At 41.0% G+C, this 27285-nt stretch overlaps 1 protein-coding gene across 2 annotated transcripts; it reads right to left on the reverse strand.

The window, feature by feature from the left end:
- Positions 1-389: 389 nt before the first annotated feature.
- On the reverse strand, positions 390-25893 carry myom1b (myomesin 1b). 2 transcript variants are annotated; one of them, XM_080489323.1, is made up of 37 exons: positions 25769-25893; positions 25211-25413; positions 23359-23493; positions 23062-23236; positions 20959-21116; positions 20719-20811; positions 18631-18719; positions 18351-18392; positions 16257-16418; positions 15988-16149; positions 14733-14874; positions 14149-14348; positions 13313-13366; positions 13067-13191; positions 12759-12942; positions 12250-12424; positions 12050-12171; positions 7444-7640; positions 7231-7357; positions 6258-6442; positions 6047-6161; positions 5807-5963; positions 5618-5724; positions 5457-5501; positions 5206-5342; positions 4941-5085; positions 4399-4458; positions 4204-4271; positions 4007-4120; positions 3564-3651; positions 3421-3459; positions 3215-3320; positions 2831-2994; positions 2666-2702; positions 2480-2502; positions 2344-2399; positions 390-1552 (listed from the first exon to the last, which is right to left on the reverse strand). In XM_080489323.1, the coding sequence occupies exons 2-37, from the start codon at positions 25360-25362 to the stop codon at positions 1292-1294; spliced, it is 4401 nt and encodes a 1466-aa protein (XP_080345449.1). In that variant the 5' UTR covers positions 25363-25413; positions 25769-25893; the 3' UTR covers positions 390-1291. The 2 variants fall into 2 exon arrangements, with proteins under 2 accessions (XP_080345449.1, XP_080345450.1); XM_080489324.1 differs by lacking the exons at positions 23062-23236; positions 23359-23493; positions 25211-25413 and having other exon boundaries at positions 25769-25883.
- Positions 25894-27285: the final 1392 nt, after the last annotated feature.

The following is a 27285-nucleotide window of genomic DNA, read 5'->3' on the forward strand; positions in this document are numbered from 1 at the left end:
ACCATGTATATCTGGAATATTCCTTCCACATGATGGATGATGACCAAGCAAGGAAAAGCATCATTGCTTGTTTAACTTAGGTACTGTCATGTGTGATTGTCTTTGCTGCTGTTCGTGCTGCATCATGTGAAAGTCACATTGTCGTTGGTTTCAGAGCACCAGGGGGTCGAGCACACCTTCAGCGGCTATTCAGATCAGGGTTGGATTACATTACAGGGAGGTGGTTTGTGATTGTCTCCATGCTGGTTGTTGATCTTCAAGCTTTCCAACACGACAGAAAAGTGCAACTGGGAGTGAAAAGGGTGAAAAAGACACTGAAACAACAGAGGTGAAAGGTGAGGTTTGAACCGAGGTAAGAGACCTTATAAAAGAGACGAAGGAGGAGGAAGTGGGGGAGGTACATGCTATTTTTTTATTAGTCTCGTCACATAACAAGGGAATTGAGAGTGAAGCAATCATCTATACTGCTGGTGATATCACAGTTTTCATTGCAGTGGCATCAACGTCATAAATAAAGAAGACAATCATTAATGGTGGATTGTGGAGGAGGTGTCTTAAAGTGGAGAATGACATCAAAAACAAGGAGACGCTGGGCTAACATTCAGGTTCACTACAGGCAGGGAGACAAAGTGACGCCACAAAGTGAATTTAATGGAACAAAATGATGAAACCTCATATGTTTTAAAGCATTTGCTACCAATTCTGCTTTTCTGAAGCAGCAGCCCAAAGCTATACAGGTCATACAGGTCATACAGGTGTGTACTCACTTTTTCATTTGAGTCATTTTGATGTATAATATACTTTTATGCAATTAATTAATTGAAAATTGAACAACTGCAAAACGTGATTCATCTTTTGTTGTGTTCAGTTTAAAGTCAGGGCCAACATAATTTGCAGCAAATGTTAAAACATTTGTATTTTAAATAGACAACGCAGACGACATCAAGGTTTTTTTTTCAGTGAGTTGAAGTTGCATCAACATACATTTCTGCTCTTTCTGGCTTGTTTATCGGTGATAAATAGGTTTGATTTCCTTTTCTGAAACTTCTCTACATGTCGCAACTTTACACAAACAAAAAGTGCACCAGTAAGGTGTATATATAATATAATTATATAATTCAAGTTACAAATCCAGATTTTTGGATGTTGTGTGTTTTAACTCAGCACCTCTAAGGTAAATTTCATATTCTACATAAAACATTCCACATATCCTCAAAAGCCCTCGCCTTAAACTTTAGACCGTTTCCATTGTTTGTCATTTATACATATTTACGACAAGATTTGGACCGCTTCATTTTTTCTTGCCGGCCGCCTCTTCGGGGATGAAGACACTTACGGTGAAGTCTCCGCTCTCTGTGCCGTACTTGTTCTTCACCAGGATGCTGTACTTTCCGGTGTCTGACGTGTTCACGCCCGTGATGGTGAAGCTGGCAAACTTTCCTGACTCGAACTTCAGGATGCAGTGCTCGTCGGAGGTGATCTCCTTGTCGTTCTTCAGCCAGGTGACCTCTGGCACAGGGTTGCCCGAAATGTTGCAGGTAAGATTGAGGGCCTGAAAGGAGGGAAACACACACACACACACACACACCAATAACATTTGACATTTCATTTACAATGAAAGCATATTAATATCCCAACTTAGGGTTTTTGGGAGGCTGGAGAAAGTCCGAGCTGATACTGGATGAAGATAATCTTACACACACACACACACACACACACACACACACACACACACACACACACACACACACACACACAGAAAAAAACAAACGTGTGAAGATGCCTAATAGTACACAGAATCTTAATCTCAGCAGGAGTTACTGCTGTTCACACACTAAATAATTAAAAGATTCATAGTGTGTATTTGGTTGATATTTAAAGGCAACGAATCATATTTGGGTTCATCTTTGGGGTGTTAACTGAGTTGATATTAAGTTATATATATATACATAAAAAAAAATGTTTCTGTTTGTTGCTTGGAAAATATATAAAAGTTAACAATACAACACAAAGAGATATACAACCGCACACGTATGGGAAGTTTTGGGACACAAACTGTGGGAGGAAACTGGATTACCCAAAAAGTTCAACACATGTACAGTGACAACGTGCAAACAGACAAGGCTGGACTCGATCTTCTTTCTGTTTGGTGAGAGCTTCAACCATTACATCACCAAGCAGAAATATGAAATGGACTTTCAAAAGTACTATGCTGCACAAACAACATTTCATTTCTTAACTGTCTGCAGGAACAATGTCTGTTTCTCATGAATATCATCATCGGAAAACTCTGATGATCCCATCATTTTTTTGGGGATCATCAACCACCAGTGTGTCATTTACCTTTCCCTCCTGTATGGTGACCACATCAGGCAGACCTCCTGCTACTCGGGCACGATCTAAGGGAAACAATAGCTGGTTTAGATAGTTCAGTAATTTACCAAAACAAGAAAAGACACTCGAAACAGTAAAAACTTACTTCTCTCAGCAGTAGCAGCAGCTCTGGGGAAGTAAAAAGAAAAAAAAAAAAAGATGAACAAATGAGATCAAAATTCATCTCCCTTTAAATATTTTCTTTAAATCATTAATGAACGACAAAGATTTTTCGCAATGTGAAATGTGATGAAAGCTGCATAGGATTGTTATTGTGAAGTCGCAAGCTTACTTGAGTCGCTGGAATTCTGCAAAAGCATCATCAAATGCTGCAAAACAAAAAACAAGTCTTGGGAATTTGAAGAACAATAAATGCATCAAGGGCCAAACAAACGTCCATCGAGACATTAGAACCTGGGTGATCGTATACGACATTGGTTTGCCTGCGGTGTTTTACCTTGACCAGAGAGTTCCACAGTCCTCCTCAGACCGCCCTTCCCATCGTTGAACTCGATGGCGTATTTTCCCATGTCCTTCTCGGTAGGCTCTTTGATCTGAAGCCACAGCTGCTCCCCCACCACGCCACTTTTTATACGGTCAGAGAAAGCGATGGCTGAATCCCTGTGAGGGAAAAAAGACAAAAAGAATAACGTTTTAAGGTCAAACCACACTTGTACTTTATCTGAATCCTGCTGTACATATAAATCATGGTCGGATATTCATTTATAAGTGTCAGTAAAATGTATTGAGTTATTTAAAAAATTGTTGAGCTTTCTAATTTATTTCCACGTGTATTTGCAGAAGACATATTATGTCCATGAATTCAGTAAAATGAACCCACTTGTAGTGCCATGTCACTTGGAGTAAATCATTATAGAAGCTGACGAAAGTGTAGAGTCGGATGCCCTCATCTGTGCTTGTGATCTTTAGTGGAGTGGAGGAATTGGCTGCAAAGATAAAAGCAAAAACAAAGTTAAAATACCATTTTGTTTTTTGTTTGTTGTGAATCAGGTTCATTATTATCTGTGACCAAACGTCTCTTCTTACCGATAAAACTGAAAACTTCATTCATCAAGTCTTTGAAACCTTTAAAAGAACAAACGTTATAATATAATTTCATAATAATAATTGTATATGATTTAAAGCATTCCGTTTTAAAACCCTTTTAGTGTGTGATGCTGTGAAGTTACCTTGATCTGTCAGGTTCAATTTGGAGGTGTCTTTTCCTCTGTCATCCTTCAGAACAACTTCATACACGCCTGCATCTTTCTTTGTAATCTGACAGAAAGAATAGAAAACTTTGTAAAAACAAACCAAAAAAACAATAGTTTGTATCCATGTGAAAATGTGAACTTTTCTTTTCCGCTTCAGCTGCTGCAGAAAACATGAACATGACACATGAGCCAAAAAGAAATGCAACAAAAACCGAAACCATGTATAAATATACATGTTGCTCACTAAAACTAAATGCAAAAAACAATGTCCCGAGTCTGTACAGCAACTCTGAACATTTCATGATGGGTCTATACATAAAAAGACACTCAGAGTCATATATGCTAATGAATTCAGTGATACATTCCAGAAATATGCACGCATAAATACCTTAATTCACACTTTTGTCTCACATTCTCACCTGAGCAATTTCCAGTTTCAGCACTCCCTCCGTGAAGCTCAAGTTCTGATCTGATTTGATCTCATGTCCGTCTTTGTACCATATGGCAGAAGTGTCCTTCTTCATGTTGCCGACCTGAAACGCAACACAGCGGGAGGATAGTTTGAGTGCGAAGACGCACAAAGATATAGCCGGGAGGCTCCGGCCTGCAGGCTCACCTTGCACTTGAGGATAACGCAGCACTCTGGTGTCACTTCGTAACTCAAGTACTCAATGAAGTGAGGACCTGGCACAAAAAAAAGCCCAATGTTTCCAGCTTGTCATGGCTGATTTTCTCATCCTGTGCTGTTGCTTTTTAAATAGAGAACAAATTAATCTTTGACATAATGTTTAACAATAAAGACATGCCATACCTTGTTTTCTGACCCATTCTTTGCTCTGAAACTCTGATTCCTTCTGCAGCTGCTTGAACACTGAAGATTAACACAGCAAAACACAGATTTAGCAGTTGACACTTGTTTGTGTTCATTAGATTTTTATGAAACTGAATGTACTTTGTGCCGCACATAGTAACATAAGCACTACAAACTAATTAATTAAACAGATACAACAGCTTTTTGTGTAAAAACTGAAAGTGTGTCAGTTGCAGATTATACATAAAGACTTCCTGGACATTTTAATTTCAAAGCATCGAGCAAGAGAAATGTTTGTTATTCCCAACAGACATTATCCATCAAATATTACAAAGTCTTTTACAATTTTAATGTAACGTCGGGTTTCTGAACGTAATTAGCTTAAGATGTACTTTACATTTCTATATATTTGTTTTACTTAACATCATTTATCTTTCATTTTAAGTTTATTTTACCAGGTAAGTCAGTTGAGAGCTGGTTATTATTTTTAATAATGATCTGCTCGAGAGGCGGCATGCAAAAAGACAGACAACAAATCATACCGTCCCCAATAAGCACCAAGCTGGACTGGTTAGTAGCTTTTCCATCCTGCAGCTGGAAGCTGTATGTTCCCTCATCTGCCGGGGTCAGAGAGTCCATGATCATCTCAATCACACCGGTGTTCTTGTCGAAATTCATCTTATATTTCTGCAAAACATGGACAGTCATTAGTACAGAGTCGGATTAATTTCAAAGTTACCTTGAAACCCCTGCTGGAGCACAAAAATGGAACCAAACAGTAATGTTTGGATCCGGATTGTCACTGACCTCCCCCTGAGAGACGGCATTGTCGTTGAAAATGTAATCAATTTTGCCATTAGCTGACATATTCTCGGCCTGCAACCAAAAGCGAACTCTGCCCTTCTCAAGCATCTCCACGGCCAAGTCTGACTTCAGGGGAATAACTACAGCAGAAAACAGTGGATGTGGAAAGAATGAGAGGCAGCTCAGGAAAACTCCATCCAGTCATTTTAAAAACAGAGAAAAAAAACCCCAAAAAAGTCTTTTGAGTCACTCACTGGGGAATTTGTGGTCATGGCTGATTTCCAGCAGCTTCTTCAACTCTGACAAAGAAGACATCCAGAAATAGACATGAAACAACTCAATTTCATTAGAAAGCTTGATCATTTCACATAAACACGTGTTTTGTTCGTTGCCCTCTGGACTTGACGTAGCCGACCTTCATCAGAGAGAGTGTAGCTGGACGAAGCACCGTCAGAGTGGGTGACGATGCAGGAGTAAATGCCAATGTCCTCTTCGTCAGGATTGTTGAAAATAATCTTAGACCTGCAGGGGGGGAAAAAAACCCAGTGATCAGGAAGCATTTCTACTGATACAGACTCAGTCTAAAAAGTTTCTGTCGCCTCACTTGTTTCCTTTGGTCTCTTGAGTCACGCGGGAGCTGTCGGAGAAATCCTCGTAGTTCTTGGACCACACAAACTTGGAGTCAGGGCTCATTTCGCCGCATTCAAAATTCAGAGAGATGACACCGTCGTCGTCAACGTCCACAACAATTTCCTTGGTGCCTGAAAACATGAGAAAGTGAACCATGGAATATGGTGTCGTCGCTGTAATAAGCAGGACGGGGTTCATCCTCAGTCGGTCCCACCTGGTTTGGTCAGAGCAGGGACGGGCTCCGTGACGGCGGACATTTTCCCAACACCGGCTTGATTCTGGGCGCGCACTCGGAACACATACGACTTGCCTTCTGTAAGATTCTTAATCTGTAAGATGAAGTCAAATGACCGCATATAACACCGGCTGCTTCCTCCTCATATGTACTGAGATCTCTTTTGAAAGAATGGAATCTGGACGACGACCTTGAAAAACGTCTTCTCCGCGGCGTCTTTGTTGACTCCTCTCCAGGCCTCCTCTGGTGCTTCAGCCTCCTTGATGTCAACGTAGAAACCGTTGACTGGATTGCGGCCCTGGTACACGGGGGGTTTCCATAGCAACACCAGGGAGTCGTTCCGCACCTCTCTGATCTGCAGATCATGTGGGGGTCCTGGGACGGGAGCAGACAGACAGAAACATGAAAACACATGCAAATATCCAACTGCTCCATTAACCTTCCACAGGTACAACAAGTGACGTGCACATATAAAACAACAATTGTTTGACATTTCATACTTGTTCACTATTATTCTGTCATTGCACGGGACCTTAGGATTACTTTGCAAGAGTGTTTCCCATAAGATTCCCAAAACATGTGCCATAGCACTGAAAGGTGTGTTCATAAATTTGGACTTTGAGTTTTCCAAGCCCAACAGATGTAAATATTTTAACTTGAAGGGGAAATGACACTGCATCACATGAACTAGAAGCAACCAGCTGCACTATGTGGCTGAGCAAAAAATACAGACAAAAAAACAGTTCACAGGACTGACAAGAATTAGATACCTTAAGCAATATTCTGAATATTGGTTCCCTTTCCACTTGTCAAATTGTTTCAATATTCAAAATTTCAAAATCAGCCCTCAATTCAGCGATCATCTCAAACAGTGAATAATGTTTAACACCCATGTCTGATGTCTAATCTGCACCCGTGTTTACAAAATTGTAATTAGTTTGTCCCAGTATAGGCTATATTCATCAATTTTATTTTTTACATACTGATCATATCTAAATTTTGTCTTTATCGCATTTGATCAGAGTCAAATACTGATATCAATAGTATTTGAGTTCGTGAAATATTTGAGAAAAAAAAGGTTAAAAACATAAATTTTCCTTTTTGTGAGAAAATGTCAAATTGGGCTTTTCTTTTCGCAGTTGTTAAAAGATGCTCTAACCCACCTGGTACAGCAATCGTCCACTCCTCACACAGGAAGACGTCGCTGGGCAGAGACGGGATGCCGACGCCCGCCATGTTGGCTGCTCGGACCTGAAACTGATACTTTTTGTTCTCCCGCAGGTCACACACCTGGAGACAAAAAAGGCATCGCCACAAGACTTGATTCACCAAACTGTTCGTTGAACCCAGACTGAAAGAGTTTCAAGTGAACTCACCCTGTAGGCCCTTTCACTGATAGCCCGGACGTTGGCCTCATGCCACTTCCCCGGCACACCGTCAACCACCTCCCGGTAATCCACAAAGTAGCCGGTGATGTCAGCGCCTCCGATGAAGGTCGGCTGCTTCCAGGCCAACACCATGGAGTCGCGCACACACTCGAGGATGGTGATGCCATAGGGTGGAGTGGGGGAGGCTGAGACACACGACTCAAATCAACACCACACAGGCCCAGCAAGGGAAACTGATGTAATGGGAAACTGAAGCATCCAGATGAAGTGATGCTTTTTATTGCCAATTTTCTTCTCTGCAGCACATCTGCTGTGATTCATAAATCATCTCTTCATTTGTAAATTTTGGTAAACCGGTGATTTAATTTCAGGAACATGTGAACAGTAAGTGTTGCTGCATAGCCAAAGCTGCTATCACTCAACTGTTTATAAGTTTACTGTAAGTGAATACTATTACAACCATGTTCTCGACACATTTGAAGTTTTTTTAGACTTCATTTTTAGATTTTTGTTGCATACAGTAGTTTCCTTTAAGGATTAGATTGATATCTTGGCAAATACACCTCTATATGTGTATCTACTGTACATTTAAAGTGCCATACTATTTCTTTAAATAAAGCACAAGACACTTACAGTATATAATACACAGTATATGAGGTATTAAAAGTTACATTAACTAGGCTGAACAGAAGTGAGCAAAAGGTCACTACAAAAGCAGGATCATGTAAAGTAGTGATAATAAATGTTGGCCTGCGGTACGCAAACAGTTCCTTGAACTTGATACCCTCCTCTATTGGCGTCAAGGAGGTGGATGTCCAAAACGTCCAGGGCGAACGCCTAAAAAGGCCACAGGTCCTGCTCTTGTGTTGCTTGGATGACCCACTTCTCAAGTGCACAGTGTGATTAATTGGCTGCTACCAAAACATTACTGTGGGTGTGTTTGTGTGTTAAAGTGCTCGGGGTACTCAAGGACGGGGGAGGGTGGCGGGTTCAGACGTGACGACTGACACCAGGCCACCAAGTCAAGAGGTTGTAGGAAAGTGGTGTTCAGGATGCGTGACTTTGATGAGTTAAACTCAAGATAATCCGTGCGTACCAGTGACTTACCTTAAAATGACGACTACCAAACGAGCAATTCACCTTCTGTTTATTTTTATGTAGTATGTTACTGTAATCACATTACTGCTTCATTTGTCTGTTGTTCAACTTGTTATGATGGGAAATTTGCTAATCACATTATTGAAAACCTGAATATTCTCCTTGTGGTTGTTGATTTTGAGAAAGAATCAGCAACTCTAAACACCTTCTATGCCTGCTCATGATGCATTTAACATCCAGCCACATAATTCTGGCAAGAGTTCTTGCAGGGTTGTGGACGGAAACGGCAGAATGTGTGGATATGGACGTCACCTTATGTTGATCACAAGTATAAGAATGTGATCGAAAAGCAACAGTGTGCAGGCAGGTGATTTTTTGTTTTTGCTGTAACATCTGCTTGATGCTTTTCATTCAGCAGCTTTGCTTGATATAAACATCTTGCACACGCCTTCATTTCCTAATAGGAATGCGAGTTGTGCTCATACAGGGTTACAGGAAAGGTAATGCAATTATAATGCAGCATATCATCTTTTTAGAAATACCAGAAATCACTTTTATTCATTAGTATATATGAAATATGACAAATATTGTAGATTTGACCCAAAATAAACCATTTCTAAGTTACTGCAAAGTCAGGAGAGAATAACGGAATAGAGTATTGCTTTGCGATTTAATCTAAAGTTCATCTGTCTATGAATTGTGCTCACCTTCTGACTCTCTCCTGGGCTTCGCTCTCTCCCGATTGGCAGAAGTATCTACAGAGAACTTACGTGCTTGCGTGGCCTCGGGCTCTTTAGCCGCCTCCACAGCCTGATCCTTTACCCCAGCAGTGACTGAGTCTAAGTGTGCATCTGTGATTTTGTCAGTAAGTGGATCAGAAACTGAGCCTGACACAGACTTTGATGCCATGTCTTTGGCCAGGTCAGGGGCCCAGGTCACACTGCCTCGCTTGCCCCCCTTTTGTTTACTCTCCGCAGGTGCCGGCCCTGAGGGGCCTGAACTCGCATCCCCGGCCCCCTTCCTGGCTTCAGTGTCAGCCTGAGCTTTATTGCACTTTTGCTTAGTGTCAGGGGGGAGCTGGACAGTTTCATGCGTGCCCGTCCAGCGTGGCCTGTGCTCAGTTAGTTGGCCCACGTTACCCCCCGGCCCCATCTTCGACAACACACCATGTGGGATGCCGCCCCCTACGGGTGTTAGCAGAGAAGAGCAGAAGAAGCTTTTTAAAACAGGCAAAAGATTTATTCACAGCTCATTTCTCTATCACACTACTCAAGGAGAAACAGGCATAAAACATATCTGTAGCATCCGCCTATCTGGTACCTTACAATGTCTTCATCTGACTGGGAGTGAAAATGAAGACAAGATGACCAACAAGAGACATCCACGTGAGAAGGATTCATTTAGGATTATGAGAGCATGCAGGCGTGTACAGCTGAACGTCCACTGAGTGTGAGTATGTGGCTGTGTGCCGACATTGCATGAAAAAACTCTGGACTTTAGTAAGAATGCCAACAGATTTAATCATCGCTTAGATCCCCACTCAAAAGCTGAAGTAATAGTTATGATCTCACTTCTATAAATTCAGGCTCCACGTCTTTGGGTTTTTTTTCTCCCCCTTTTGGGGTAATTTCAATTGTATGGATGTTGATGAGACATCAAGTTCTCTTACACCTTCATGACAAATATATTGGCATTCTTACTGAGCGTGTTTCATGAAAACAGAGCATGCTGCTCTGCTCAAGACGTTGATGAGTTAATGAGTGACATCCGAAGACTGAAAACAGTGTCAGTAAACGTAGTAGATGATTTACAGGAACACATGCAGGAGAGCATAAAGACCATCTCTAATCTCTATGACAGTGGCATTGTTCTGTTCATTGTGTTTATTATTATACTTTCTGATTAATCTAAATAACATGAACTTGAGTAAAACAGACCATGACCACCCTCAAAGACATTCACACTGTATGACCATAAAAGAAGACCAGCTGCAACTTAAAGGACCCCACCCATCTAGGATATCATCCGTCTTCCCTGCTGACATCTGGAAAGAGATCCAGACTCTTAAAAACTTCTACATGTAGACTTTTTTCAATATAGCTTAGTCTTCCATCTTCTACACCACTTCATTCAACTCACCCAACTGAATGTACCTCAAGTCCATCGCAGGGCAACAACTACGACAGGGTGTATTCTGTTCTGTTCAAATTTAATGTAAATTGTCCTCTTTTAAAAACTCCAACTGAAAGACATTCACATAAACACACTAAACAATTCCACGCTGACAAAAAATGCAGCACGTGTTTCCAAACTAGAGGCGTCAACATTGCTTTAGGATTGCTGTGCATTCTAAATGAATGATGTAGACTGTGTGGCTGCTGTCCAGCTGAACCTACTGTTTCTTCACTCGAGGGTCAACAGTGATGAAAATATCAAAAAGCTGCAACAGCATCAGCATTCAACAAAGTGTTGAAATCATACAAAGAAAGCATTAAGAGCATCATAGCTCCTGTTAGAACCAGCCACGCAATTTAACTTGTCATTATAAAATGAGGAAAGAAAAGCTGCTGTTCGCTCCAAATGTTGCTAAAGGAGATGCAAACTGGCTTTGAATGCACACATTCTGCTTTATCGGCAGCAGCAAAACTAAGATTTGGGATTTGCTTTTGCTTTCTGCCTGAAAGTTACAACCTATGGCTTTTTCTTTCCCCCAATAAAAGGATTTCATGTGTGATTCACATTGATATTAACAATATGGAACAAACCAATGCCACTGCAGAATTAGCTGCTCAGAGATGTTAAAAACAGGCAAACTCTCAGTACCAGTGGAGTGGAAGCAGGTCATGTGTTTGGTACCTTTAGCACCATGTGGGGTTGCAGACACATCTTGTGCCCGGGATAGATGAGGGGAAATGTGGGGTGGCTAGTGATGGTGGTGTGTGGGATCGCACTTCTTTGTAACGACCAATGAATTGGATCGCATTGACCCAAATTAGAGGAAGTCTACAAGTCCTGACCCGGACCTGCCTCAGGCTGTGCAGGAGAGGAGGAGGTGGCGGGGTAGGAGGTGTAGCTGAACAGGAAGGTGGGGAAGCTCACTCACGATAGTGAAGAGTAACATGAAAGGGTGGCAAAGTGGAACAATGGTGGAGAAAATGATGATGTAAAAAGGTGAAGACATGTTCCAAGAAAACATGATTATCCTACAATTTAATACATATCATGATAGTAATTATTTACTGTTATTGCAAATACAATTTAAAAAATTGCAAATGTAAATTGAGAATATATCTTTCTTTTCTTTAAATTGCAGTAATATGCATTTCTATACTGATAACGCAGATCTCAAAATAGACTCTGGAATAATCATTGGGGACTTTTTGTGTGTTGTTTAAGCCTTATACCGCAGAAGAAATAACACAATCCTTCCACTTTGTCCTATTACAGTCACATGTGAAGTTTTCTTTTCCCAATTTCTTCATCTTATCTTACTTACCTATAGCAGCCTTCACCTCCACAGGTTCTGATTCTGGGGAGCACTGGCTGATCCCAGCAGCGTTCACTGCCCTCACCCTGAATATGTATGTCTCTCCAGTGATCAGCCCGTGGCAGATGAACCTGTAAAGAAACTAGATCAATCAGTGATCATGAACTAGTTCCTGGGTTCAGTTAAAATAAAGAGCTCAGTCATTTTACCTGGTGACGTTCACAGGCTTGTTGTTGCATGGTTCCCACACGTCGCTGCCCACAACACTGCCCTCAATGTAGTATCCCACCAGGTCCGTAGCATCGCGAGATGCTTCCCAGGACACCACAACTGATGTGTCTGTGTTCCTGGTGGGAATAACTTTTCCTGGGGCAGATGGGATATCTGTGGACAAGTACATTTTTAGGCACTGCTGTGATTAAAAGCTGTGGTTTGAATTTACTCAGACTGTATATATATCTTATGGCATGCATTTCTTTTAAAGGTCACGATGCACACAGGTTACTCAAAGTATCTGGTAAAACTTGTCACATTTGTCAAGTGGATTTGGGGGGGGGGTTCCACCAACTGTTGTGTTTTTCTTTTAGATAAGGACAGTTCTACATGACTCTAGATGCATGTTAGAGGTTATTATCACACCGCAGAACAAGACTAATCTGAATCTTTTATGGTAGTATTGTGAGAAATATACGATTCTAAACTGTTTGTGTCTCCTGACCAAGCTTGTCGCCAACTGTGGTGGCTTCAGTGGGGTCAGACGGCTCGCCGACACCGGCAGCGTTGCAGCAGCGGACACGGAAACAGTACGATTTCCCCTCAGCGAGATCAAACAGTGCAAAGCGAGGAGACTTCACTGGGATCTCCGTGTTCACCCTCTGCCAGCTGTCTGTGTCGGAGACACACTGAGAGACAAGAGAGGAAAGGTCAAGATGTTCAGTCACAGAAACTCATTCGTGAAACACATTGAGACAGAAATTGATGGTTAGTGTCTTGACATTTTTGACTCCAATGAAAGATGTGACTTACCTTCTCCACGTAGTACATGACACCCTCAAGGCCTTTCTCTCCAGGAGGCTTCCAGCTCAGCACCACATAGTTCTTAGTTGCTTCTGTCACCTGCAGTTCAAGAGGTCTGCCAGGAACGACGCCCTCTGATGGTACAAAGATGAAACATTAGATCTCGACACAAGGTGAGCCATAGCAAAATAGGCAAATATGACACTAATCTTACCAATTGGTTTAAATTACAATATCAAAAATGTGATTTCTCACCTGCAGGCTCCTCCTCAGTGACTATGATTTGCCCGGTCCAGGGAGCAGAGGTACCTGCAGGGTATTGTAATGTTAACTTCAGCTACATTTCTTATGAAATAAAGGTATTCTAATTTATTCTCGTGTTTTTAATGTGTCTTGCTTCAGTGTTAAGGGTCTGATAAGCTGGCTCTTTTCAACTTAAATACACTACTGTGACCAAACTTTCACATTTTAAAGTCAATATGGAAGCTAAAAAACGTCATATTCACAAAATAGTTAATTAACATAATATGTAAATAAGCTGCTTTTTAACATTGTGCTTTGGTTATTCTCAAATACTCTGATTCTTGCCAGGGAGTAGCCAACAACTTGTCCTTGGGTACATGTTCTGAAAATAGTGGTCAGTACAAACAACATGGTGTGAATGTAATTCTCCAGACGCTTGTATGAGTTTATAATGAATAACCCTTCATATCACTTAATATCCTTGAAGTAGCTTTTAGATAGACTGATGACCACTGACCTCTCTTTGGTCTTAATTTATGGCTGTTATTCTAACACGCTGAAATAGATGCACGTGTAGAGATGAGGTTATTAAAGACTGGGGAGTGTCTCCTCTGTAGGTAGCAAAGACTTTCAGATGATCCAAGGAGGGTCAAATCTGGGGATCAAGAGGAGGCCATATAGAATGTAAAGAATAATACATCCAACATTCAGCTGATTGCGTGAGAGTTGTGATGTGAATAATGTGGTTCAGGCTGTGTTGCTGTGGGCTCGTCCTCCCACAAGATGAAAACCTCTGCTCTGATTCTGCTTTAACTGAACATACAGTAGATCAGATTTTCTGACTGCACCTCTCATGCGGGCACGGTCAGCTGGGTCCATGGCAGCGACCGGCTCAGACACTCTGGACGGACGGCTCATGCCACTCTGGTTGACAGCTCGCACGCGGAAGACGTATGAGCGGCCCTCCACCAGACCGGTGACGGGGAAACGGGCGAATTTGACCGGAGTGTCATTGCACTGCACCCAGTGGGTGGTTCCAACCTCACACCTGTGTCACAAAAATCAAAAGCAGATTTATTTTGATCTGGAGCAAATTTTCAGTGATGTGTAATCTGTCCATTGACAGAACATGCATTCTTCAGTTTATTTGTTTTTTTTTTAAGTGTACGAGATACTATTTTCCACGCTCGGTCCTCCCATTGCATGTCTTCATATTTTTTCTGTTTCAACACACAACACAATATTTCAATAAAAAGAGCTTCTTAAAGAATTTTCATGATACCTGATTGTTTGGAAGCAGATGTGTTTGAACAGAGGCATTCAAAACAAGCAGTGCAGGATTGAAAAATAATCTATAATAATATAGGGGTTCCAAATCGTAATCCTTTAACATCTTGGGCAGATGTGTTTCTCAGACTGACGGGCAGCTGACCTGTCCACAAAGTAGCCCAGAATGGAGTTGCCGCCATCAACAGCCGGCTGTTTCCAGGTGACTATGATGTAGTCCTTGTTGGCATCCAGACAGCGGACATCCAGAGGAGCTCCAGGAGCACCTTCAACTTCAGCGTCGGCATCTAACAGACACAGTACCAACACCATCAGGACTACCAGTATAAAGGGTTTCTTTCTGCATTGTCAATCCTCTCACATGAGATTAACAAGCTCCTTTGTGTTTGTGCAATAGTAAATGTGTGACGTGACGTGAGCAGGTGCAGGGTGTGTTGTTGATAACTAAGCATACAATGGGACAAAATCAGCAATATTCAGCGCTAAAGTGAGACGGGATAAAAGAGGTAATGCTCGAAGAAATGCAACATAGTGTGCAGAGAACCTTGGATAGAGTTTAATTTTTTCAACTTCATATCACAGATTATGTGAATGTGATTTATTCCATTTTAAACTAAATTATACCTTCATAAAATTGAAAAGAATGAGCGGTAACACTGCATATGTGATGTATAGTAATGGAGTAAAGTAAAAAAAAAAAAGTTGCCTTTTGTTTCTCCTTGAATCAGATATTTCCAGTCCTGCACTCAGAGTCACTCTCATTATATATCTGAGCTCTCTGAAAATAGCAACACTGCTGCCGGAGTCGGTTACCATTTTGTCATGGAGACTGTACCTGGCGTTTCCCCTGCTGGCCGACCCTGAGCTGCAGCCGGACAACAAACAGGTCTATATTTTGCCTTCATACTCTGCATGGTTGGTGTGTCAGATAGTCTCCAAAGACATCAACGATAGGTGTCACTGAAGACTATTTCCACTGTATTCAAACAGATCACCTGCCACTATTTCACTTATTTCAGGCCATCAGTCACATTCAACTCACGTCCAATCATTGACCTCGGCTTGATGAGACACTCGATCCAAAGAAAGCTGAGGGAACTGGGCTACATTTAGCACTTGTTCTCTCAAAAGACAATGAAATTATCGGAAGACTCTCTAGCAATGCAGAGAATCACAGCGCGTTAGTGTTATAAGGGGAAATATAAAGGTTGGAAGAATTACCAGCATGACTATAAATAAGATGAGATCATGTGAGAATTAACACTTTGAAGGCAATATGAGAGCATTATGTGGATTATATAAGCCATGAAGGCAATTCACATGTCAGTTGTTGTTGGGAGATGTTTAATAATAAAACCAGAGAGTTGAGAGAATGACATAAGAGGGTTTTAAAAACTTACCTCTGACAAAGACATAGGCTGAGTAGGTTTCATATCCTGACTTGGTGGTGACGCGCAGCGTGTAGAGACCCTCGTCCTCTTTGTTGAGGTGTGCGAGTGTGAGTGTGGCTCGGTCTCCACTCCAGTGCATTTGGTGCCATTTAGAGGGGGACAGCAAAACATCTGCAACATCGACCAGTGAATGTTCAGGGATCACATTTTATTAAAGGAGATTGAACCTTTGACCTCACAGGAACCAGGTTTAATTCACACTTTTGTACTAAACATACCATCTCGGTACCACTGCACCTCTGGCTGGTAGCGGTGCAGCGCAGGGTAGATGATGACCGTACATCCCAGACTCATGGTCTCGCCCTCTCTCCCAAATGAGACTCCAAACATATCGACAATGTGAGTCTTGAAGGTGACGCCGTACTCAGAAACTGGGCCATCTATACGCAGAGCATGAGGCAACAGTCACAAACCTTGGATGGTTATGCCATTTTAAATCACTGACATGTAAACAGTGTTTTCAGGGAAAAGAACAAGACAAGTGGAAAGACGCATGTACACAAATAACATAGATGAACAAATCGCTGCACTTTGAGAGACAGATCATCACATCAAGAATCAAAATTGTGAAAAAGTGAAACATAAACAGATGACATAAAAATACTACGAGGTGAAGAAATGAGCATGTGAAGATGAAGGACAGAGACACAAATACAGATCAAAAGACTGAGTTCGGCGCTCACATGAAGAACAAGGAAAATACGAAAACTTGTGGACATGCAGTGAATCACTCGAAAATCTATTCAAGTCTAGTGATAACATTAAGATGCTGATCTTGTTGAGTAAGAACTAGACTATCATTTATTGTATTAATCAGTCATGATTAAAAGAAATGTCTAGTGTTTGCAAGAAAATAGGAGCTTAGTGCTTAAAACAGTATATTTTAAAGATTAGGGTCTCACATCCTACATAGCAACATGCTGTTTTGCTATTTCATAAGGAAGAAGATTTCTACAGAGCAGCTGCATAAAATCACTATACATTGCAAAAATACCGTTGCTCCATATAAAATAATTACGTAATCCTTCAACCTGCATTATACGAGAAGACAATTACAAGGCTGCAGAGTGATTTTATCTTAAAACCTTGTCAGTTTTAAGAAACAGGCTGTGAACTAATTTATGAAACCTTCACACAGACGACAGGTGTGGCCATGCAGGGACAAGTAGAGCCAGCAGAAACATCAACCTCACCAAAAATGTGTCAAAAACCAGGATCCTGTGACCCTGTTACCTGATATTTTGGCCCCTGCATTGTCGCCGCAGCATCAAAGAAACAAAGAAGCTGTTAGTACTGTAGCACCCACTGTTCCTCCACCCCACAGCCCACCATTCCACCCCCCCACTGAGGTCAATCCTGTATGTATGAAGCAACAACAACAACCCAACACGAGTCACGTTACTGGTTATTTTTAGATTAACTGATGATACAATTCCAGTTGCATTAGTTTAGCACTGAATGAAATGGCTACATGCAGTTTGAAAGTAGTTACATGAGTTGAACTTTTTTATCAGTAAATTATTTTATTAATGTTCTTATTAGAATAGAATAGAATAGAATAGAATAGAATAGAATAGAATAGAATAGAATAGAATACTTTATTGACAACTTTATCATTTTCAGCCAATGTCAGTGAACATTTGTTAGCAACTTCTTATTACTACAGTTTAGTTTTGGGAAATCAGTCAATTTATCCCATTCAGTTACATCTTCAGCAGGACAACTTGCTGTTTTATCAACCTCTTTTAAATCAGAAGCAAGTAGCCATTTTTCAGTTAAAACAGAGCAAAATGAAATAAAAGAGTACATGCCCAGCTCCAAGAGTCTCATTGACTCTTTTACCTAATTTCGTCTTGTTACAAAATAAGGTAAAAGAGTCGATGAGACCAAAATTACCGCAGCATATCGGACCAATATTCAACAAAAAGAAAAAGAAAAAAGCAGTACAAACTGAGATTTCTGTCTTTCAGAAATGAATAGAAAATAAATATTTGAATTGAGATAAAAATAAAAAAAGCCAATAAAACTCAAATGTGTGGAATAGAGAAAAAGAGATTTTCAACTCATCATTTAGATTTTTTAAATTGTCCTCATGTGCTGGTGCACACACAGTTAAAACAACAGAAAATGATAGAGGTTTCATTATTCAACTCACCAGAAACAAAGTGTAAATGACTTTCAAATAGATTCACTATAACAGCCTTTCAATTAAAGGCAGTAACAATGACTTGAAATAGGATTCTACTCTCTTTGTGGGCCAAAATACTCATAGACATGACAAAAATCATGACAAACACCTCATTCATACTTACGTCTGGGTGATGGGAAGAACTCATCAACTTCACCTTTGTACCCTGCAGAGAACAGCAACAGTTGCTATTAATGGACAGAACACATACATACACAGTGTTTTATGGCACTATAATACTGACTGACTGAAACTACTGTGTTATATCCAACTCAAGGGAGAAGTCATATATGCCTCATTTGCACATGTGCATCAACTCTATACATTTGCTGTGAAGAGGGTAGTAACAGTCTTTATCACTGGATTTTGGGGAGCAAAGGGTGTTTGGACTTGCTGGAACCTACTCTTGACGACGACCGAGGCGAATGCAGACAGCTCTCCATTGGAGTTCATGGCAGAGACACGATACTGCGCTGTGTCATCAAAATCACACCTGAAAGAGGAGAGCATCAGCTGATCAGCGTCCGTGATCTGCACATTCTGTTGCTTGAGATCGGCGCCCTCCCCCCAACTCCAACCCCGGCCTCTCTCAGCCATGTAAATAACACCAACTATGTGAGGCGGGACTGTAAAGCGTTCCAACACTCATGATCAGGAATTCTCGGGCAATAAATAGACACCGCTGGTGATGTCATTTGCACCAGGTGTTGTGGGTCCCTGTACTTGAGAGTGTCTGTGTGACAGACCATGAACTTGACTTTGACAAACGTGCTTGAGTGCTCCAGACAAAATCTGTTATTGACTGTGTTGACTGGCTGTTGTTTCATGTTCAGTGATGAATCCAGACTCTGCTGTCGGCACATGGATCGTAGGGTGGAATTGACACCGGAAACACTTGGCTGGTGGCTGCACTAATAGAGAAACATCTGTTGGTGGAGGCAGTGTGTTGGTGTGGGGTAGCATCTACCTGAGAAAAACAAGGCTCATCATCATTGGAGGCAAGTTCAGCACCGAGAGTTATCAAGATGTAAATTTGTGGAGCAACGCATATGTTGCTGCTGCTGATCCCACAAATACATGTTTTTTAAAGGGGTCATATTTTGCAAAATTCTCTTTGTGATGGTTTTCCAACAGTAATAATCGGCCCCATACCAGGGAATGACGTCCCAGAAGGGAAGAAAATCTGTCCTCTCTCTCCCTGGCTTGTTTCAATTTTCAAAAAGTGTGTGCTCCAACTAGCGAATCAGAAATCAAACCCTATATCGTGTCATCTGGGGTTTAGCCAATCCCAATCAAGGTAGGCCCTCCCTTTGACCCTCCCACCATTAGGCAGCTCTGCTCTGGCACATGGCACCACGAGAGGAAGAACTTCCTGCTCTTCCCAAGATGGGCATGTGTGGGCGGAGCCAGCCCAGCTCACACAGACACAGCAGATTCTGAATACAGCTCATATGATCATATGATCTAATATTCAAATGGATGAAAATCAAGGAAAAGCTGGATTTGGGGCAATAAAGTTTGAATGCAACATATTTGGACCAACGAGACCAGACGAAAGTGTTGAAAAGCTGTGTAATATGACCCTTTTAGAAAACAGTGTGATATCCCAGTTTTAAAAATATGAAATCAAGAAGGACATTTCATGACCAATTCCACCCAAACACTTCAAACATTTCTTAATAAATTTGCCTCAGCTTGGAAATCTCAGCTCTGAATCAGTCATTGGTGTTATCCGGTTCACTTTCAGCCGTGACACTAAGAAACAATACGTTGCTTATCCACGTGGCCTGTGCTGCCGCAACCTCTTTCGTCTGTATACTTTGCTTTTGTCTTCTTACATCTGTTGTGTATAACCGCACCGACAGATACACAAGAGAATTGTCTTTTTTGTGTTGTAGTTATTAATTATTGTTTTTGATTATTGTCCACTCAAAGGAATAAAGGTGAAAAAAGTACTCAGAAAGGTACATAGTCTCCTCAAGAACAGATTCCTGGCAACTACTGTATACTCTAACACACAGACAAAGTAACTTTTATGTGTATTGTTATTTATGCTGCATTGACTTGCAGGCCCAGATATTATCTATTTAATTGATATAGTTCTAAGAAGGATATATGATTGCTAAAATGAAAGGATTGTGTTTCTAAACCATTGTCCTGATAACTGATGACAGTAAACACAGCTACATTATTATACCACTGCTCCACTGGGATTAGAAACTGTCATCAATATTACTTTGGTTCTTTTCTGCAGATTGTCGTCATTGTTGCTGTAATTCTATCCAGGATTATTCCAGGATAAATAGAGGCTCTTTTACTGTGTTTATCTGACATTATAGAGCAAAAGAGCTGTAGGTCTGATTTTGTATACAAGCAGCATAAAAAGGCATTACTGGATCTACATAAATCATGATGGTGATGAAATGTTATTGATTTTGATCTTTGACTCATGATATTTCAAGTAGCATTGTGGATAGAGGAGCTCCACCTACCTGTTAATCTCCAGTGAGTGCACGCTGTATCTGCTCTCAAGCTTATACTTGCCAGGGCTGACAAGAGGGTCGACTACCACATTGTTTTTGTACCTGGTAGTGGGAGGCAGAGAACATAAAGGAAAATCTTCCTAAATGACAAACACTCCACAAACACTGTGGAATAAGCAGGACACAGGGGGACAGAAAGGACCGAGTGGAGATAATGTTTGATGTTTGTGATTCGTGATCAGCACCTACCAGACGACCCGGGGGTCGGGCCAGCCGCTGACGGTGCAGTGCAGCCGCACACATTGCTTCTCCCACACAGTGTGGGAGCGAGGTTTAATCACAAACTCCGGAGGGTGCATCAGGCTGTCTTGGTTCATGCGCTTGAAGTGCTCCTCGTGTTCATGGATCTAAAAACGGTGGATAAAAAAAATCACAGAGGAAAGTTTATCTTTTCCTTCCAGAGCCAGATCACAACATCTAATCAAGATACATTCTTGCAACAAAATCCCAAGCTGTCTTTATTTGTTGTGCACATGCAAGATGCACTTTAAAGTTGAGTGTGACAGGAGACGCATGTTGAGACTGTGAGGGTGTGTTGTACAGTACATTATATTCTATAAATATCCGAGGGAGTTGAGGCCTCGTAATACACAACAACTCAGTTCATAATATGACAACACCGCAGGGACACTGCTTCCCTGTGTCTGAAGAAACAGGATCGCCTCCAGAATTTGTCACTCAGCCACTGGCAATCTGGCAGAGTGGTGACAGATAAATGCAGTAAGGGAGTAACTGTGGCGTTTATGATGCTCATTGAATGACTGGGTAGTGCCCCACATAATCACCCGGGGACATAAATAGCTCCCTTGTGTTGGGGTAGTAATACCACCCACTTAGCCACACGCAATTAAATTCAAAGCACTACAACAATTAATTAAGATCAGTTACATTACTCTCAAAAATAATATCACTGCAATGTCTGTTTTGCATTTAAAGCAACTGATGTATTGTGGTAGAATATACAGAAGCTATACCATTATATTAACTACACAGAAAAAGTAAGGAAATTTGTGTACGGTGGAATATTTTTTCATTGTTAAATTGCTTCATCCATTGGCAGAGAAGAGTGAGCGCAATTTTCATGTGTACAATCGAAATACTCTCATCTGCTGCTCATCCCACAAATACATGTTCCTTACAAATAAGAAACCATTTAAAAAATGAAATGAACAAGGTTTCTAATGTTATAGGATATAATGCCATTAAGTATGGCTACAACTGAGAAATGATCCACTAAACTCAAGTTTTTGTACTTTTTGTGCCTCGTTTATTTGGAATATTGTAACAACAGTGCTAAAGTGATTAAGCTGATCAGCTGTACAGCCATGATGCTATTGTCGTTAGCAACATCATCTTACACAGAGAAGATGGGCAGTATGACTCTAGTCTCTCTTACTACTCCAGTGTCCTTCCGCGGTCCTAAAGACAATTTGATTTGTGATGGTTCTATGATGGACTTTGGCCAAATGTCAGCTGGAATCCCTGAGTTGGCTAAAGCATTTATATAGTTATTATTCATTACTATCAAAAAATATTGTAGTATGTACAAGGCATTAGCCTCTCTTATAGAAAGAAAATCTATGACTATACTATGCCATGCTAGAAAGTATTTTTCTTTGAGATACAAGTATAAAGTAATATAGCTTTTTCTTAAAAAAAAAAAAAATGCAATGCTTCAAAATGTATCAAATAGTCAACAGGTTATCATGACTTTATTGATATAGAGACATTCTGCCTCCACAGACAAACATGCAGTCTGTCCGGGTTCAGATCTCAAAGGCAAGTTTTCTAAACCTAAAAATGCACTTTTTCCATATTGTCTTCATAATAAATCCTCTCAAGTACATATCATTTCAGCAGATTAATCGATTCAGTTGTAATTACAATAGATGTTGGAGGTTGACATCACGAGACATCCAAACCAACTACTCCATCAATTTCCATTTTATTGTTTAACATGATAGGAAGAAATGTGCACATGAACAAATGGAAATCAGATTAATTGTAACATCACTGACTGAAATCCGATTGTCTCCAGCCGTGTCTGCTGTGTACTTAATCAACAGTGACATGGAGGACAATAGACTCCTGCGATCAATACAGTTGTTTTGCTCAGATAATGTCAACTAAAATGAGATGATGATATCACATTATGTCTGCGACAATGCCAGAAGTTTATATATGAAATCCACAAGATGATTTGATGTACTAGACCCAGCTCTGTGGCCTTAAACACTTGTTCTTGTGTGTGATTGCATGTGATCTCTGAACAGTGAGAAACCCTCCACTGACCCTTTTGCTCATAGAGATGCGATTGGCCGACTCCCGCATGGCCTCCCTCCTGGAGATCAGCTCTGACCTCTCCATCTCCAGACCACTGGTGAACAAATCCCTGTGGGCCATGTATGCGGCAGAGTCCCTCACTCTCACGTCCTCTGTGTCTGTAAGTGCTGCTCCAAAATCTTGACTACGAATCAGAGCAGAGCCCAGGGTGGACGTGATGAGGAGGGCATTGCAGGAATACTGACAAAACTTTCAAAACGATACTACTCATACTCTGTCAGCTACACATGGTGGATAATTCATTACCTGCTCCTGAAGATAGGCACTACATAGCCGATGATTTGGTTCTCTTTGTCCACAGCCAAGTAAGTTGGCTTGGCTCTCTTAGGTATGGGGCTGAGTCTGCTCTCGTCCAGCCCAGAATGTGAAGACACGTTAAGTCTGAGACATACAGGACACCATCAGCCCGGCACACAGCTTTACAGTACAACTAAAACCATGACATAAACATGTGGGGATCAAGCCAAGGCCAAGGGATGATGAGCTTCATATTAAAAGGTAAATGGTAGAAATGGTTTAGTTGTGATTACGACGTCTTTATCCCTCAACATTTCTCAGATTTTAACATCGACAACTGCCAGTAAACACAAAAAACAACATGGTGACTATTATTTGGCCATTGAAGACACAGCAACAGCTTTTCTGCAAGTTCAAATGACAGGTATAGACTATCACACAAGCAGCTAAAACCCTCAATCTAAGAGTATAACTGATAGTAGAGCCCAAACAACATCTAACATTATCAAACTCTGATGCATGCCATAAAATGAAACATAAACCAAAAGATATTTCCTTACTCTCATATGCAGTTTTTTTTTTTCTTCCTCTAGTCTATGCACTTTGATTTTTCCATGAGGCCCCATGCTGTATCTGGCTACTCTGGAGATTTAGCGGTGGGCATTCACAGTATGTGATAACTAGATCTCGATAAGCAGGCGGGGGCAAGAAGGGTGACAGGGCAGCTGTCCTCATTTTTCCTGTATCTATCTGGGTCAGTGTCCCTTTGGCTCTGGCCACAAATATTCACTTGACTCTCCAGGATCGTGCAAGGGAGAAAAAAAACCTAAATTAAGAAGCCTTATAATCTAATAGCCTGTAAAGTCATGGCTATCCAACCTAATGTGAACCATGTGTGACCACATGAATCCAGGACTGTCTTTACAGCAATAATGTAACTCCTGAGTGTTAAATCATCACTACAAACCTAATCCGCCCTCTCCTCACTTCAGGGCAGAATTTGGAGCCGGGGACATGCCCAGCTATGAGTGTAAAGGCAAAGATCAGATGGTGTTAGTAAAAACCTAAGCCCTCTGACCTGTTCGCACTATCTAAGGCAGTGCTCCTATCTTTTACAGGCGCTGTAAAATATCGGTTCCCTGAATAGTAGGCGTTTTCTTATTCCTCTTGATAGTTAAAGTCAATATGCTGCAATAAACTGAAGTGATGACAAACCACTGACACTCTGGCCTTTGTGATCACAGTCAATTACTAATGTATAACAACTGTTCACATGTCTATTCAAAACCAATCAAAGCCAATGAGATTATAATATATGATCATCTACTTAAATTCAAGCTGGAGTCTTCAAGAGGACAAGACTGAACCAGGACATCTTACTTTCACTCCAGCACGGTATGCACAGGTCAAGATGCTATTTCAGTCAGCGCTCTGTACCATAACTCAGCTGTTACACAACCGTGCATTTCCGCATAATTTATTGAACAACGGTTATTTTCTGGACTAAGAATAGATGGACTGAATCCAATGTCACTTTCCACTATTGTTTTAGTTGGTATGACTGTTAGAGGTGCAGAAAAGCATGCACAAAGCTTCACGCAACATTCAAAGTCTGTATAAAGTGTGATAATCCTTTGTTGTGTGAGTGGGCCGATCAAAGAAAAGCGATAGATGGTTACTTGGTGTCAAGGAAAAATTATCCCAAAACTGTGACGGGGGAAGTGATCCTACAGGGGTGATGAAAGTGAACTTGATCAGCCGGGGATGGTGGTGTTAGGGAGGAAGCAAGGACTTTCCTGGGACAATGAAATGGACTGGGGAAGGTATGAGCCTCCATCCTCCTCCCCTTCCTCCTCCTTACCCCCTGCTCCTGGTGGTGGTGAAGGAGCCACTGCCAGCAGTGTATCTGCTGCTGGATTGGTACTGGCTCAGTTTAGACGCCGTCTCCCTGCTACGGTAGTCACGGTCATAGTGGCGATGGTGCTTCTGGTAGAACGGTATAGATCCAGACATGCTGCAGGCCTCTCCTTGTATATGCTCCGATTTTTCTTCTTTTTGTTCTGTCTTGTTGGTTAGTGTGCAAGATGTTGATTGGCTGTTATTATAATATACTGCAGAGTCATCAGAACTTCATTCTACTTTTTTTTTTTTTTATTTTGTTAAAAAAGATGCATAGTCTTGTTTTCCAAAGGAAAACAAACTGTATTAAACGTTCTAAATAGTTCCATGATGGAAAAGAAAAACCGAAAGGAGCAGCATCCAAATCATCATGAAATCTGGAAAGTTAAATCTGCAACATCAGTTATCAAGACATGAAATTACTTTCAGGCAATCAAGCACTTTCCCATCATGCTCCCACAGACAAATGCAACATTTAAAACCTGGCATGTCACATCCTCCATTTGCGGGTTCCACTCACCCCCAACAAATTCCCCTAAAACTCCAAACTTTAAAGGAAAAGATGGTACAAATCCACACTCCAAGCTTGATATCCCAGCAAACCTACAGGCAGGCAGGTGTGTACAGGGCTGCGGTCCACACAACAAAAATAATGTTGGCCTCTGCCAGAGTGTCCCAGCAGCAGTCGCAACCTTTTATGGTGAGGGTGGAGATAAATATAGCTGAGAGAAGAACTGGGGGAGCGAGTCAACTCCCATGGTGCAACACATTCATGGGTGAAGGTTTCTGCCACCGAACATTGCTGAGTGGTATGCAGGTAAACACAGGACAGTTTCTCACCACTTGTATTAGCGTTTAGCATTGTTGCCTAATGTTTAAATGTTGTCCTTTTGGTTGTTTCTTACAATTATTTTATTTGACACACCTGCATGGATTGCGTTGAATGTTTTCAATGAGTTTTTAATTACTTCCATTTTTTTTTTTAATTGATATTTGCTTGTCTATTCCACTGGATAAAAGTGTAAGACACACACCTGTCCAGCTTTTATAAAGACAGCAAAAAAAGGAAATTCATTAATATTAACATGAGATTTAATTTTATTCATGTTGTATTAAACTGAGTTGATTATATTTCTTCTTTTTAAAAAAAAAAAATCTAATTCAAACTTCAAATGTGATCTGCTCCTGGTTAACCTCAAGTTCTTATATCTTGTGTTTTCTCTGAATCACTATCAGCTGTGACTGTTGCTAACTTTAGCTATGCTATTGTTACTTGTTTCACGCACAACGAATTCCAGTTCCGGTCTCTTTGTCACTCTCCCTTTCAGTGTCACTCTACGCACGTCCCCGGTTGTCCCTGCTGGCCGTAAACAGCTGCTGACATAGATCAAATCGAATCAACGAGGACGGAGAGTTCTGCATCTGGTTGTTCGTGATGCCGATGAAAGGATGACAGGTCAACGTGCGTGCTGAAAGTTTTCACGAGCATAAATGACTCTCCTGTGAGAATAAATCATTCTTCACAGGCTGTTGTTGTGGAAGATGTCATTGACACAAACACCAGGCAGGTTTTCAATAATATCACCTTTGCTGAACACTTCCGAAGCATTTGCATCGATCATTGGTCCTTCTTGGTTCTAATCGTGGATCAAACTACCGACCTTGTAACACAACTGAGTCTAAACTAAACCTTGTGGCTCTGCTGGTATGGTTTGACCTTTTCTGATTGTTAGATTCTGCAAACAGTTTTTATTCAATGGTCGTATTACCTTGAAACCCATTTTCTATAATTATCGCAGGTCCTTTTTGTCTGGTTTGTTTTTGTGGAATGACTTCACACTGACCTGCATTCATACAGTAGGAGGTTAAAGTCGTCCACATCATAGAGCAGGTTGAGCAGAAATGCTGTCATGACTCCATCTTTATTCCATTTTTTTATTAATTTTACTGATAGTATAACAAGCTGCAAAACATAAACGAGAGAAGAATATTTTTTCCAAAAGAAAGTGATTGTCATTCAACAAAAACAATGAATTA

Source organism: Lipophrys pholis (genome assembly GCF_963383615.2).
Source record: "Lipophrys pholis genome assembly, chromosome: 20".
NCBI classification, from domain to species: domain Eukaryota; kingdom Metazoa; phylum Chordata; class Actinopteri; order Blenniiformes; family Blenniidae; genus Lipophrys; species Lipophrys pholis.

Excerpts from the sequence above, each read along its gene's own strand:
- myom1b (XM_080489323.1), bottom strand. The coding sequence starts at position 25,362 with ATGTCTGGATCTATACCGTTCTACCAGAAGCACCATCGCCACTATGAC. Across the intron at positions 20,812-20,958 it reads CCCGACCCCCGGGTCGTCTG|GTACAAAAACAATGTGGTAG; the intron begins GTAGGTGCTGAT and ends TCCCACTACCAG. Across the intron at positions 7,641-12,049 it reads GGAGGTGAAGGCTGCTATAG|CCTCCCCCACTCCACCCTAT; the intron begins GTAAGTAAGATA and ends CGTGTGTCTCAG.